This window comes from Scyliorhinus canicula, chromosome 12, assembly GCF_902713615.1.
Source record: "Scyliorhinus canicula chromosome 12, sScyCan1.1, whole genome shotgun sequence".
NCBI classification, from domain to species: domain Eukaryota; kingdom Metazoa; phylum Chordata; class Chondrichthyes; order Carcharhiniformes; family Scyliorhinidae; genus Scyliorhinus; species Scyliorhinus canicula.
This window is the reverse complement of record NC_052157.1, coordinates 51,590,608-51,605,102: the sequence shown is the minus strand read 5'-3', so window position 1 is coordinate 51,605,102 and position 14,495 is coordinate 51,590,608. Positions and strand designations below refer to the sequence as shown.

Sequence of the window (14,495 nt, the reverse complement as noted above, 5' to 3'; positions counted from 1 at the left end):
AGACAACTAACAGCTTCTGATTAATGAAAGCAGCTGCTTGTGAATGAAAATAATGTAAAATCCTGCTGTTTGTACAGGCAGAAGTGTGTTGAGGTGTGTTGCACCTGGCTACACACCTCAAACAAAACATCAATATTTCAATTACAGCTTTCCAGACTCAAACTGTGTTCAACAATTTTAGATCTTATTGCTCTTTTGTGTTTCTTTTTAAATTTCTGGATACGACCGTGTTCAGTTTTGGTCTCCATGCTTAAGTATAAGAATAGGAGGATAGAACAGATGAATGCATGGCTGAAGAGATGGTGCGCGGGGGGGGGGGGGGGGGGGGGGGGGGGGGGGGGGGGGGGGGGGCGGCTTTAGTTTCCTGGATCACTGGGTCCATTGCTGGGGAAGGTGGGACGTGTGCAAGTCAGACTGGTGGCATCTGAACTGGAACGGGACTCATTCTTGCGGGGAGGTTGGCTAATGCTGTCGGCGCGAGGGTTAAACTAATTTGGCTGGGGTTGGGTTACAAGGTGAAAGTACAGTAAGGGATAATGCACAGCCAAATATAGAAGAAGAACTAAGTCAGTCAGGAAGGCAGAGCAAAGATGGGTTTGTGGACATGTTAAGACACAAGAAAATTTACCACGGCTAGACAGCACTTTTGGTTTCACCCAGGGTCAGGGCGAATCCATTACAGACTTTTTGGCACGCCTACAAAAACTCACTGAATTCTGAGAGTTCGGAACCATGTTAACGGAAGATCTGAGAGACCGTTCGGTTTGTGGGATCTGCGATGCAACGACTCAATGGAAGCTCCAAACAGAAACTCACTTGGATTTGCAGCAGGCAGTTGAGATTGCTATCTCCTGCGAACGCGCAGAACAGAGAGTCTCACAGGTAAGGCAGACGGAGGGCATCGATTAACACATGTGAGTATGATATTATTGTTATCACAGAGGCAAGGTGAGGGAGGGGTGGGACTGGCAGTTCAATATTCCAGGGTATGGAACCTTCAGGCAAGATAGGGGAGGGTAGTGGTGCAAAAGAAGAGATGGTGCCACAATATTGATTAAGGAGTCAATTACTGCAGTGAGGAGGGCTGATATGTTAGCCGGCTCCTCAATTGCAGACCAAGGCAGGCCAAGCAGCACGGTTCAATTCCCGTACCAGCCTCCCCGAACAGGCGCCGTAAAATTCACAGTAACTTCATTTGAATCCTACTTGTGACATTAAGCGATTTTCATTTCATTTTCATTTCATTTCATTTCATTTCATGGGTACAACATAAAAACAAAAAGGGGGCAATCACATTGCTGGGAGTGTACTCATCCCTCAAACAGTCAGGGATATAAGAGTAGATATGTAGGCAAATCACGGAGAAATGTAAAAACAATACGGTAGCATAGTGGTTAGCACTATGGCTTCACAGCGCCAGGGTGTCTGTGCGGAGTCTGCACGTTCTCTCCGTGTCTGCGTGGGTTTCCTCCGGGTGCTCCGGTTTCCTCCCAAAGTCCAAAGATGTGCAGGTTAGGTGGATTGGCCATGCTAAACTGCCCTTAGGTTAGATGGGGCTGCACGGTTACGGGGATAGGATAGAGGTTGGGTTAAGTAGGCTGCTCTTTTCTGCTGGTCAGGTCTGCTGGTGCAGACCTGATGGGCCGAATGGCCTCCTTCTGCACTGTAAAAAAATCCTATGAAATAGGGTATAACCGTAGGGGATTTCAACTTCCCCAATATTAATTGGGATAGGCAAAGTGTGAAAGGCTTAGAGGTTTCAAATTCACCTCTACCTGTTCCCCATATCCCTTTAACCTGTTTTTTTAAAATCCGAAATATATACTATCTCCTTCCTGAAATCATTTAATGATTCAGACTCCACCACATTATGGGGCAGCGAATTCCACAAATTGTCCTCTAAAGGGCCAACGTTTACTTTAACTATTCTCTTACTCTTTATATACTTATAGAAGCTTTCGGTATCAGTGTTTACGTTTTCTGCCAGTTTCTTTTCAAAGTTCATCTCAGCTCTTTTGATTTTTTAATAGCCTTTTGCTGAACCTAAAGTTCTCCCAATCCTCCAGTTTACCACTCGCTTTTGCAGTATGGTATGCCCTAGTTTTTGTCTTTGTGCCCTCTTTGACTTCCTTGTTTAGCTATGGAACATTTTTCTCCCTTTTGCAATTCCTCTTCTTCTCAGGAGTATATCTTAATTGAGAAGTATTTAATATCGCCTTGAACATCCACCATTGTTCCTCAACTGTCCTGCCTTCAATTATTTGTGCCCAGTCTACTTGGGCCCAGTCTTTCCTCAGGCCTGTATAATTACCTCTGCCCAACACTAAAACTGTAGTATGGCACTCTATCTTCTTGGATTGGATTGGATTTGTTTATTGTCACGTGTACCGAGGTACAGTGAAAAGTATTTTTCTGCAAGCAGCTCAACAGATCATTCAGTACATGGAAGAAAAGGGAATTAAACAAAATTCAAGAAAATACATGAGAATACATAATAGGGCAACACAAGATATACAATGCAACTACATAAGCATTGGCATCGGTTGAAGCATACAGGGTGTAGTGTTAATGAGGTCAGCCAATAAGAGGGTCATTTAGGAGTCTGGTGACAGTGGGGAAGAAGCTGTTTTTGAGTCTGTTCGTGCGTGTTCTCAGACTTCTGAATCTCCTGCCCGATGGAAGAAGTTGGAAAAGTGAGTAAGCCGGGTGGGAGGGATCCTTGATTATGCTGCCCGCTTTCCCCCAGCAGCGGGAGGTGTAGATGGAATCAATGGATGGGAGGCAGGTTCGTGTGATGGACTGGGCGGTATTCACGACTCTCTGAAGTTCCTTGCGGTCCTGGGCCGAGCAGTTGCCATACCAGGCTGTGATGCAGCCCGATAGGATGCTTTCTGTAGTGCATCTGTAAAAGTTGGTAAGGGTTAATGTGGACATGCCGAATTTCCTTAGTTTCCTGAAGAAGTATAGGCACTGTTGTGCTTTCTTGGTGATAGCGTCGACGTGAGTGGACCTGGATAGATTTTTGGTGATGTGCACCCCTCGGAATTTGAAACTGCTCACCATCTCCACCTCGGCTCCGTTGATGCTGACAGGGGTGTGTACAGTACTTTGCTTCCTGAAGTCGATGACCAGCTCTTTAGTTTTGCTGGCATTGAGGGAGATTTGAAATTCTAGCATGCTGTGATCACTCCTTCCAAGAGGATCCTTAATGACAAGACTATTTTATCAAACCTTCTTTGGTACATAATACTAAATCTAAAATAGCCTGCTCCCTGGTTGGCTCCATAACAAATTGCTCTCAGACACAATCTCTCATACACTCTCTGAAATCTCCCACGAGGCTACCCTTGCCAATTTGATTAATCCAGTCAATATACATGATTACCACTATCCTTCTCACAAGCCCTCATTATTTTTTGGATCATTCCATGCCCCACCTTGAAAGTATTCTTCAAGGGCCTGTATATTACTCCTACCAAGGAGTTTTCCCCCTTGTTTCTTATTTCCACCCAAATCAATTCAACATTTTGGCCCCGAGTGTTAATATAATTTCTTAATATAGCCTTGATGTCATCTTAATAATCTTTATTAGTGTCACAAGTAGGCTTACATTAACACTGCAATGAAGTTACTGTGAAAATCCCCTAGTCGCCACACTCCAGCTCCTGTTCGGGTACACTGAGGGAGAATTCAGAATGTCCAATTCATTTTACAAGCACGTATTTGGGGCCTGTGGGAGGAAATCAGAGCACCAGGAGGAATCCCACGCAGACACGGGGAGAATGTGCAGACTCCGCATAGACAGTGAACCAAGCTGGGAATCGAACCAGGGTCCCTGGTGCTGTGAAACAACAGTGTTAACCACTGTGCCACCGGATCTTTAACTAATAGAGCAACTCCACCTCCTGTTGGAAGCAAAAAAGGAAATAGAGAGTGCACAGGGCCAACATGTTCCGGTAAAGGGTCGAGCAACAAGTGCAGAGAACCCTGGATATATAGGATTGGATAAGGAAAAAAATGAAGCCTTACGGCAAATACAGCGGCTGAAAACAGGGGATGCCTTAGAGGAGAATAGAAAGTGCAGGGAGGGTACTTAAAAAGAAATTAGGAGAGCGACGAGAGGCATGAAAATACACTGATGGGCAAAATAAAGGAAATTCCCAAGGTATTTTATAAGTATATTAAGGGCAAGAGGGTAACCAAGGAAAGAGTAGGGCCTGTTAAAGATCAAGCAGGAAGCCTGTTGTGTGGAGCCCAAAAACAAGGTGAGGAAGAAAATTTGTATTTTGCCCTATGGCATGTATAGAAAGCAGGGAGGGGGACTGCAATATAACTGAACAGATTAGCATTGAGAAGGAGGAGGTTATTAACAGGCTTCAAAGTGTATAAATCCCAAGATGAGATGTATCCTAGGCTGCTATGTGAGGCAAAGAAGGAGAGTGCAAGGGTTCTGATGCTAATTTTCAACTCCCCTCTGGTCACAGAAGAGGTCCCACAGGACTGGAGGACTGCTAATTTGGTATCATTATCGAAGAAGGGAAAACCCAGGTAATTACAGGCCAGTGGTAGAGAAATTATTGGAAAACATTCTGTAATCTCCGCTTGGAGAGGCAAGCATTAATCAAGAACAATCAGCATATCTTTTTCACAGGGGGATCATGTGTAACAAATTTTCCAAGGAGGTAACGAGTTATGCAGATGAGGGCAGTGCAATTGATGAACTCTACATGAACTTCAGTAAGGCTTTTGACAAGGTCCAACATGGAAACTGATCAAGAAGAGAAGAGCCCATGGGATCCAAGACAATTTGGCAAATTGGATCCAAAATTGGCTTAGTGGAACCAGGCAGAGGCTGATGGTCGTAGGTTGTTTTTGTAACTGAAAGCCTGTGTCCAATGGTGTACCATAGGAATCAGTGATGGGACCTCTGTTGTTTGTAGTGTACATTAACAATCTAGATGTAAATGTGAGGGGGGATCTTATGGTCCGTAAGTTCGCAGAGGATACAAAAATTTGTGGTGTGGTAAATAGCGAGGAGAAAAGCCTTATATTACAGGACGATATAGACGGATTGGTCAGATGGGGAATGGAATTTAATCCTGAAAAGCGTGAGGTGATGCATTTTGAGAAGACTATCCTATCAAGGCAAGGGAATAAACAATGAATGCTAGGACGTACGGAGGACCAGAGGGACCTTGGGGTACATGTCCAAAGATCCCTGAAGACAGGGCAAGTAGATAAGGTGGTTAAGAAGGCATATGAAATACCTGTCTTTATTAGGCAATTCGGATGTAGATAAGGGTTTTTGGAAAGAAGCATTTCCCCTTGGTAGAGGGGCCAATAACTAGGGGGAATAGATTTACGGAAGGGAGCAAGAGATTTAGAAGAGATTTGAAGGAAACCTTTTTCGCCCAGAGGGTGGTGGAAATCTAAAACTCACTGCTTGATAGGGTGGTAGAGGCAGGAACCCTCACAACATTTAAGAAGCATTTAGAGGAGTACTTGAAATTCCATAGCATAAAAGGCTATGGTGCAAGTGCTGGAAAATGGGATTAGAATAGATAGGTGCTTGATGGCCAGTCCAGACACGATGGGCCGAAATGTCTCTTTCTGTGCTGTATAATTCTATGACTCTATAACCAGCAATTGACGAGGATTCTGCTTTTCTATTTATTCCTCCTCCAGATGTTGTTTTTCTTTATTTGTCCCACGGCTTGTATTTCAACGTCATTCCATTTGTCATTTAATCACTCCTATTTTACAACCTATGTTCTAGTGTTCCTTCCCCACTCTCCCCACTTCCCATGCCTTTGTACACAAGATTGTAAGAATTAGGGGAAGGCCATTCATCTCCTCAAAACTGTTCCGCTATTCGATAAGATCGTGGCAACTCCATTTCCCTGTCCATTCCCATAACCTTCGACTCCCTTATAGATCAAAAATCTGTCTAACTCAGCTTTGAAGATATTCAATGATCCAGCATCCACTGCTTGCTGGGTGAGAGAATTCTAAAGATTAACAACCCCCAACAGAAATAAAACCTCTCCTCATCTCCGTCTTTGGGGGTGATTGTGGCACACTGGTAGCATCACTGGTCGAGTAATACAGAGGCCCAGGATAATGATCTGGGGGCATGGATTCAAATCTCACCATGGCAGCTGGTAGAACTTAAATTACATGAACAAATATGGAATATAAAGCTAGTGTCAGTAATGGTTACCATGAATAAATCAATCAACAATTGTCATAAAGGCTCAGCTGGCTCTCTCATGTCCTTTAGGGAAGGAAATCTATCTTACCCGGTCTGGCCTACTCGTGACACCAGCTCCACGGCAATGTGGTTGACTCTTAACTGCCCTCCGAAATGGTCCAGCAAAACACTCAATTCAAGAGCAATTAGGGACTGGCAACGTATTTCATGAAATAATTAATTAAAAACAAAAAATGGGTGACCCCTAATTTTTAAACCATGTCCCCTTGTTCTACTCTCCCTGCAAGGGAAAATATTGCCTTGGTATCCTCCGTATGAAGTCCCTTCAGGATCTAATATATTACATCCTTCTAAACTCCAATGACTATAGGCCCAACCTGCTCAATCTTTCCTTGTTAGATAACCTCTCCATCCCAGGAATCAGTTGAGCGAACCGACTCTGAACTGTTTCCAATGCAATTATGTCTTTTTTTAAATAAGGAGATCAGGAGATCAAGACTGTACACAGTATTTCAGATGTGGTCTCATTTCCCTACATTTATATCCCATTCCTCTTGCAATAAACACTAGTAATTAATTTGCCTTCCTAATCACTTGCTGTACCTGCACACTAACCTTTTGTGATTTTGCGTACCAAGACACCCACATCCTCCACACCTCTGAGTTCTGCAATCTCTCACCATTTAAATAGTATATTGCTGTTCTATCCCTCCCGCCTAAAGTGGACAAGTTCACATTTACCCACAATATATTCTACCTTCCAAATTTTACCCACCCACTTAACCCATCCCTATCTCTTTGTAAGACTTTTTATCTTTTCTTGACAACACAGTTTTCTACCTACTTTGATGTCACCAGCTTTCTGTACTTGCTTAAAAACAGCAAAATCTATCAGTTATTCCAGTCTGATTTAAGTTTCTGAAATATTAACTTTTTTTTTCTCTCTGCACAGATGCTGTTTATCTGCTGAGTACTTCCAGTAATTTATACTCCTATTTCCAGAATGGACCCTGTGCACTGAAAGTACGCATGTGAAATATTGTAAATGCTCATTGTATCTTCCTTCAATGCTGTTCAACCTGGAAATGAATCTACATCACTGGTTATAGAAAAATTAAATATTTCACCTACATTGTTTTTGACATTGATATTCACTCCCTTCTTCAAAAGCAGCTCCATTCGAGTCAGGTCATTCCTCTTCGCTGCATCATGAAAATCCAGCTCCGACTGTAGTACTTCAGGAAAAGACAAAATACCAGCATGAGACAGAATCTTCCAGTACCACAGCGCAATGTCACCACAGCGTAATACCACAGTGCAATGTCACCACAGCGCAATGGCACCACAGTGCAATGTCACCACAGCGCAATGGCACCACAGCGCAATGGCACCACAGCGCAATGGCACCACAGCGCAATGGCACCACAGCGCAATGGTACCACAGCGCAATGGCACCACAGCGCAATGGCACCACAGCGCAATGGCACCACAGCGCAATGGCATTACAGCGCAATGGTACCACAGCGCAATGGCACCACAGCGCAATGGCATCACAGCGCAATGGCACCACAGCGCAATGGCACCACAGCGCAATGGCATCACAGCGCAATGGCACCACAGCGCAATGGCACCACAGCGCAATGGCACCACAGCGCAATGGCACCACAGCGCAATGGCATCACAGCGCAATGGCATCACAGCGCAATGGCACCACAGCGCAATGGCATCACAGCGCAATGGCATCACAGCGCAATGGCACCACAGCGCAATGGCACCACAGCGCAATGGCATCACAGCGCAATGGCATCACAGCGCAATGGCATCACAGCGCAATGGCACCACAGCGCAATGGCACCACAGCGCAATGGCACCACAGCGCAATGGCACCACAGCGCAATGGCATCACAGCGCAATGGCACCACAGCGCAATGGCATTACAGCGCAATGGTACCATAGCGCAATGGCACCACACGCAATAGCATCACAGCCCAATAGCACCATCAGGAAAGAATGGAGAGAATGGAATAGGAAGAATAGATTTTGAGATGACCGGATCAACATTTTGAAAGTTATGAAGTGATGGTCAGAGTTAATATGGAATGTTTTCACTTGCAAAAGAATCCAAAACCAGGGCCATCAAGACAAGATTGATATTAACCAATCCAGTAGGGAAAAAGAGAAAAGTCTTCACTAAGAGAGAGATGAGACTGTATAAATAGGAGTGCAGACCAGTCAGACTGGATGACTTGTCCCTATGCTGCAGATTCTAGATAGAATCATAGAGTCACACAGCACAGAAAAGGCCCTTCGGCCCACCAATTCTGCACCGGTCAAAAACAACCACCAAAATATTCAAATCCCATTTCACAGCACTTGGTCCATAGCCTTGTATGACTTGGGATCACAAGTGCACATCTAAATACTTCTTAAATGTTATGAGGGTCTCTGCCTCCACTACCCTTTCAGGCAACGAGTTCCAAATTCTGTGTGAAAAGGTTTTTCCTCACATCCCCTCCAAACCTCCTGCACCTTCCCCTTGGTCATTGATCCCTCCACGAAGGGGAAAGGTTTCTTCCTGTCTATCGATGCCCCTCATAATTTTATACATCTCAATCATGTCCCCCTCCATGCCCCCTATTTTCCTCTGCTTCAAGGAAAACAATCCAGTTAATCCAATCTCTCTTCATAACAAAAACTCTCTAGTCCAGGCAACATCCTGGTAAATCTCCCAGGACCCTTTCCACTACGATCATATCCCTCCTAAAATGTGGATTCCAGAACTGCACACAATACTCTAGCTGTGGCCTAACCAATGTTTTATACGGTCCAGCATAACCTCCCAGCTCTTAAACTCTATGCCCCAGCTAATAAAGGCAAGTATATCAAATGCCTTCTTTTTCTTTAAATGTTTTTATTAAGACAATTACATCAAACACAACCAAAATCAAATAGAGAACAAACAGGAAATCTTATAACAAATAAATAACCAACACATCCGCGCCCCACCCTTTCTGCTGTTACCCTCCACCCACTCAGCCTCCCTTTTTTTAAACCCCCCCCGCCCCCCGCCACCGCCAACTTAACTATCCTGGAAGAATGGGAACTTAATATTTTCCATCCTCAGGAACTCTGCGAGGTCGTTCACCCACGGCTCTGGGTTCGGCGACCCCGAGTCCCTCCATCCCAACAAGATCCATCTCCAGGCTACCAAAGACCAAAGCGTAGGGCTCTCTCAACCCCTGAACTCCAGGGTCTTCCGACACTCCAAAAATTGTCAATCCTGGACTCGGAACCACCTTCACCCTCAGCACCTCAGACATCACATCAGCGAACCCCCACCAGAATCCCTCCAGCTTCGGCCAGGCCCAAACATGTGGACATGGTTCGCGCCCACCCCTCGCGCACCACCCACACCTATCCTCCGACCCCCTCAAAAAAACCTGCTAATTCTGACCACCGTCACATGCGGCCTGTGAGCTACTTTAAATTGGATGACGCTAAGGGTAGCGCACGAGGAGGATGCATTCACCCTTCTCACAGCCTCCTCCCATAGCCCAGCCTCCAGCACCCTCCCCAGCTCTTCCTCCCACTTCCATTTAACATCTCTCATTGGGAAGCCCTCCCAGTCCATTAATTCTTTGTAAATCTCAGACAACCTGCCCTCACCAACTCATGCTTTTGACACCACTTTGTCCCGCAACACCGGGGGTGGCAGCTCAGGAAAGGACGGCATCTGTTTCCTCACATAATCCCAAACCTGTAAGTACCAAAACCCAGAATCCCAGAATAATAGTGTAGAAGAGTCTGTACCGATGCATGAACGACACCTGACCTGCCCCCCAATCACATTTGCCAGCATTTGGCCCATAGCCTTGAGTATTATGAAGTGCCAAGTGCTCATCCAGGTACGTTTTAAAGTATGTGAGGCAACCCGCCTCTACCACCCTCCCAGGCAGTGCATTCCAGACCATCACCAGCCTCTGGGTAAGGATCTCCAATCCTCCCCTGAACCTCCTGCCCCTCACCTTGAACTTGTGTCTCCTCGTGACTGACCCTTCAACTAAGGGGAACAGCTGCTCCCTATCCACCCTGTCCATGCCCCTCATAATCTGTACACCTCGATCAGGTCACCCCTCAGTCTTCTCTGCTCCAGTGAAAACAACTCAAGCCTATCCAACCTCTCTTCATAACTGAAATGCTCCATCCCAGGCAACATCCTGATGATTCTCCTCTGCACCCCCTCCAGTGTAATGACATCCTATGGGCAGCACAGTAGCACAGTGGTTAGCATGGTTGCTTCACAACGCCAGGGTCCCAGGTTCAATTCCCACCTTGGGTCACTGAATGTGCGAAATCTGCACGTTCTCCCTGTGTCTCCGTGGGTTTCCTCCGGGTGCTCCGGTTTCCTCCCACAGTCCAAAGATGTGCAGGTTACGTGGATTGGCTATGCTAAATTGCCCTTAGTGTCCAAAAAGATTAGGTGGGGTTACTGGGTTACGGGGATAGGGTGGAGGTGTGGGCTTAAGTGGGGTGCTCTTTCCAAAAGGGCCGGTGCAGACTTGATGGGCTGAATGGCCTCCTTCTGCACTGTAAATGTATGTAATTCTATGTGGGGACCAGAATTGCACACAGTGCTCTAGCTGTGGCCTTACCAAAGTTCTATACAACTCTAACATGACCTCCTGTGACCTCCCTGCTTTTGTAATCTGTGACCCGATTGATAACGGCATTCCCGCTGGGAAGATCATACTCCCCTACCAACCCCTCCAAGCTTGAAAAGCTGCCCCCACAAACAGGTCCCCAAACCACTCAAACCCCACCCACCCCCAGAACTTCGCATCAAGCCCCCCTGGAACAAACTTGTGATTCCCACAAATCGGAGCCCAAACCGAGGCCCCTACAGCCTCAGGTGCTGCCGCCACTGTCCCCATACCCTCAGGCCTTCCACCACCACCGGACTTATGGAGTACCTGGCCAGCGAGAACAGCAGAGGCGCCGTCAAGTTCTCCCAAGCTAATGCCCTTACACGGGGCTGCCTCCATCCGCTCCCATACCGACCCCTCCCCCACCTCCTTACCATGGCCATATTTACTGCCCAGTAATAGTTCATTAAATTTGGCAAGACCAACCCACACCACGCACCCCCCCCCCCCCCCTCCCACGCCCCCACTCCAACAGCACCTTCTCCACCCGAGGAGCTTTCCCCGTCCACACAAACCTCAAGATCAATTAATTGATCTTCCTTAAAAAGGCCTTTGAAATTAAAATCGGACGGTCCTGAAACACAAATAAAAACCTCGGGAGTATCGTCATCTTCACGGACTACACCCTCCCTGCCAATGACAACAGGAGCATGTCCCACCTCTTAAAATCCCCCTTCAATTGCTCCACCAACCGGGCCAAATTCAATTGATGTAATTGTTCCCATCTCCGCACCACCTGGATGCCCAGATACCTGCCCACTATCTTAAACAGCAGCTCACCTAACCTGTCCTGCCTCCATGCCTGGATTCGAAAGACCTCATTCTTCCCCATATTTAACTTACACCCATGGAACTGTCCAAATTCACCAAAAAGGCCATGATACCTCCAATAATTTCCAATGGGTCCGATATGTAGAGTAACAGATCGTCTGCATATAGCGATAGCGAGACCCTATGCTCCAACGCCCCCCCCCCCCCCCCCCCCCCAAACCCCCGGCCCTAACCCCTGCCAATCCCTTGACGCTCTAAGCACCATTGCCAGCGGCACTATCGCCCAGGCAAAGACCAATGGGGAGAGTGGGCATCCCTGCCAAGTCCCACAGTAGTGTAAAATACCCCAAACTCACCCGGTTCGTCCTTACACTTGTCGAAGGAGCCCGATACAACAGTCGGACCCAATCCACAAACCCCTGCCCGAACATAAACCATCCCAGTACCTCCCAGAAATATTCCCATTCTACCCAATCAAAAACCTTCTCCGCATCCATAGCGATTGCCACCTCCACATTCCGTCCCTCCGAGGGCAGCATTGTAACATTCAATGTTAGCCGACAGATGCCTCCCCTTAACAAACCCGTTTGCTCTTATTCTATCACCCCCTCAATCTGCGAGGCCAAGATCTTAGACAACAACTTGGCATCCACATTCAGCAGTGATATCGGGCGGTAGGACCCACACTGTTTGGATCCTTATCCATCTTCAAAATTAAAGATGTTGAGGCCTGCGATAACACGGTTGGGGGGTGGGGGTGGCCAATACCACTACATCCCTACCGTCCTTCACCCGTACCAATCTCCTTCGCTGCCTCCTGCTTCCTGAGTTGGTGGGCCAGCATCCTACTAGCCTTCTTCCTGTACTCATACACTGCCCCTCTGGCTCTCTGCAACTCTCCTACTGCCTTCCCCGTGGAACACCAAGCCGAAATCCATCTCAAGCTTCTACCTCTGCTTCAAGAATACTGTCTCTGGGGCCATCGAATATCTCCTGTCCACCCGCAGAATCTCATCTACCAGCCTTGCCAGCTTTGCTCGCTTCTCCTTCTCCCTCTGTGCCCGGATTGATATAAACCTCTCCTCCCGCAGCGTGGTGGCTGAGACCTCCCCTGTGTCATTGAGTTCCACAAACCCCCGAATGGCAGCCCTCACCCACTCACATACCTCCTCATTCGCCAGCAATCCTACTTCTAGCCTCCACTGTGGGCACTAGCCGCTGGGCTCTCTTCCCCCCCCCCCCCTACCGGTCCACTTCCAAGTCCACCCAATGCGGCACGTGGTCTGACACCGAGTCGACCATCCCCGTCAATAATGTCTTACTTACCGCAAAATAATCAATCCGACAGCATACCTCTGCACATGTGAGAAGTACGAATTACGAAAACTCATTCGCCCTCCCAAACCTCCACGGGTCGCCTCCCCCCCCCCCCCCCCCCCCCCCTCCCATGTGCTCCACGAATCCCTTCAGCTCCTTCGCCACTGCCAACACCCTCCCCGACCTCGGGCTCAACCGGTCCAACCTTGGATCAATGAGCGTGTTAAAGTCCGTCCCCCCCCCCATAATTAGTTGGTGCGAGTCCAGGCCTCTGCCTCTGTTGCAGGGTTCTCCCCACTCTCGGCACCTTCCCCGCCCATACAAAGTCATAAATGATCGAGTCCACTTTTTAAAAAAAGGCCTTTGATATAAAGATCGGGAGAGCTTGAAAGATAAGCAAGAACCTCGGTAGAATATTTATTTTCACCACTTGGACCCTCCCCGCCAACGTTAAGTGCAGTGCATCCCACCTCTTAAGATCCTCCCTAGCCTCCTCCACCAGCTTTGTTAAGTTTCACTTATGGAGCCCCGTCCATTCCCTCGCTACCTGAATCCCCAAATAACGAAACCTATACACACAGTACAGTGCAGAACGAGGCCATTCAGCCCATCGAGTCTGCACCGACCCACTTAAGCTCTCACTTTCACCCTATCCCCGTAATCCAATAACCCATCCTAACCTTTTTTACACTAAGAGCAATTTAGCATGGCCAATCCACCTAACCTGCACGTCTTTGGACTGTGGGAGGAAACCGGAGCACTGGAGGAAACACACGCAGACACGGGGAGAACGTGCAGACTCCACACAGGCAGTGACCCCGTGGGGAATCGAACCTGGGACCCTGGAGCTGTGAAGCCACAGTGCTATCCACTTAAGCTACTGTGCTGCCCACAAATATAACCTCTATACCTCACTTCCGTAAATGGCAACCCCCCTAAATTATCCAGCTGTGCCAGCTCATTCACCGGGAATACCTCGCTTTTCCCTACATTCAGTTTGTACCCGGAGAAGCCTTCAAACCTCCGCAGCAGGCCCATAATACTCCCCATACTCTCCAACGGATCTGAAACATACAGCAAGAGGTCATTGGCATAGGCATCAAATCTATCTCGGCCGCCAACGAGGCAAGCTGCTCCTTGTGCTCTCCCACCACCTCCTCCACTTTCCGAATGGCCTGGCCCCTGGGACTCCAGCCTCTGCTCCATCCTGTCGATTCACTCTTTCAATGGCTCTACCGCCTTGGCTAGGTCCTCCTGGGCCTCCCTCCTCTGTTGGCTAAACTTTTCAGTTAAAAGGTCCACCAGTTGCTTCATTGACCATTGGGCAGGCAAAGCAGACCCTTTACCCTCCGCCATCTTGACCTTTGGCACACAAAGATTATCTTGCTCCAACTGCTTCCTTCTTCTCGGCCCACCTCTGGTCCGTGGATCCATCCACCAGCCCCATCAGTGGAGTTAAACTTTTTACCAGTCAGTCCTACACCTCTTTTCTA

The 14,495-nt window shown here is 47.5% G+C and overlaps 1 protein-coding gene across 5 annotated transcripts in view; it reads right to left on the bottom strand.

Moving 5' to 3' along the window:
* ankdd1a (ankyrin repeat and death domain containing 1A) overlaps positions 1-14,495 on the bottom strand; it is a 139,236-nt gene that overhangs the window by 120,650 nt on the left and 4,091 nt on the right. For 4 of the 5 annotated variants that reach the window (XM_038813610.1, XM_038813613.1, XM_038813612.1 and 1 more), the window contains exon 2: positions 7,343-7,446. In XM_038813610.1, coding sequence (XP_038669538.1) covers positions 7,343-7,446 — 104 coding nt within the window. Of the gene's footprint in view, positions 1-7,342; positions 7,447-13,011; positions 13,047-14,495 lie in introns of those variants that run through there. The other variant, XM_038813611.1, reaches the window with a different exon arrangement.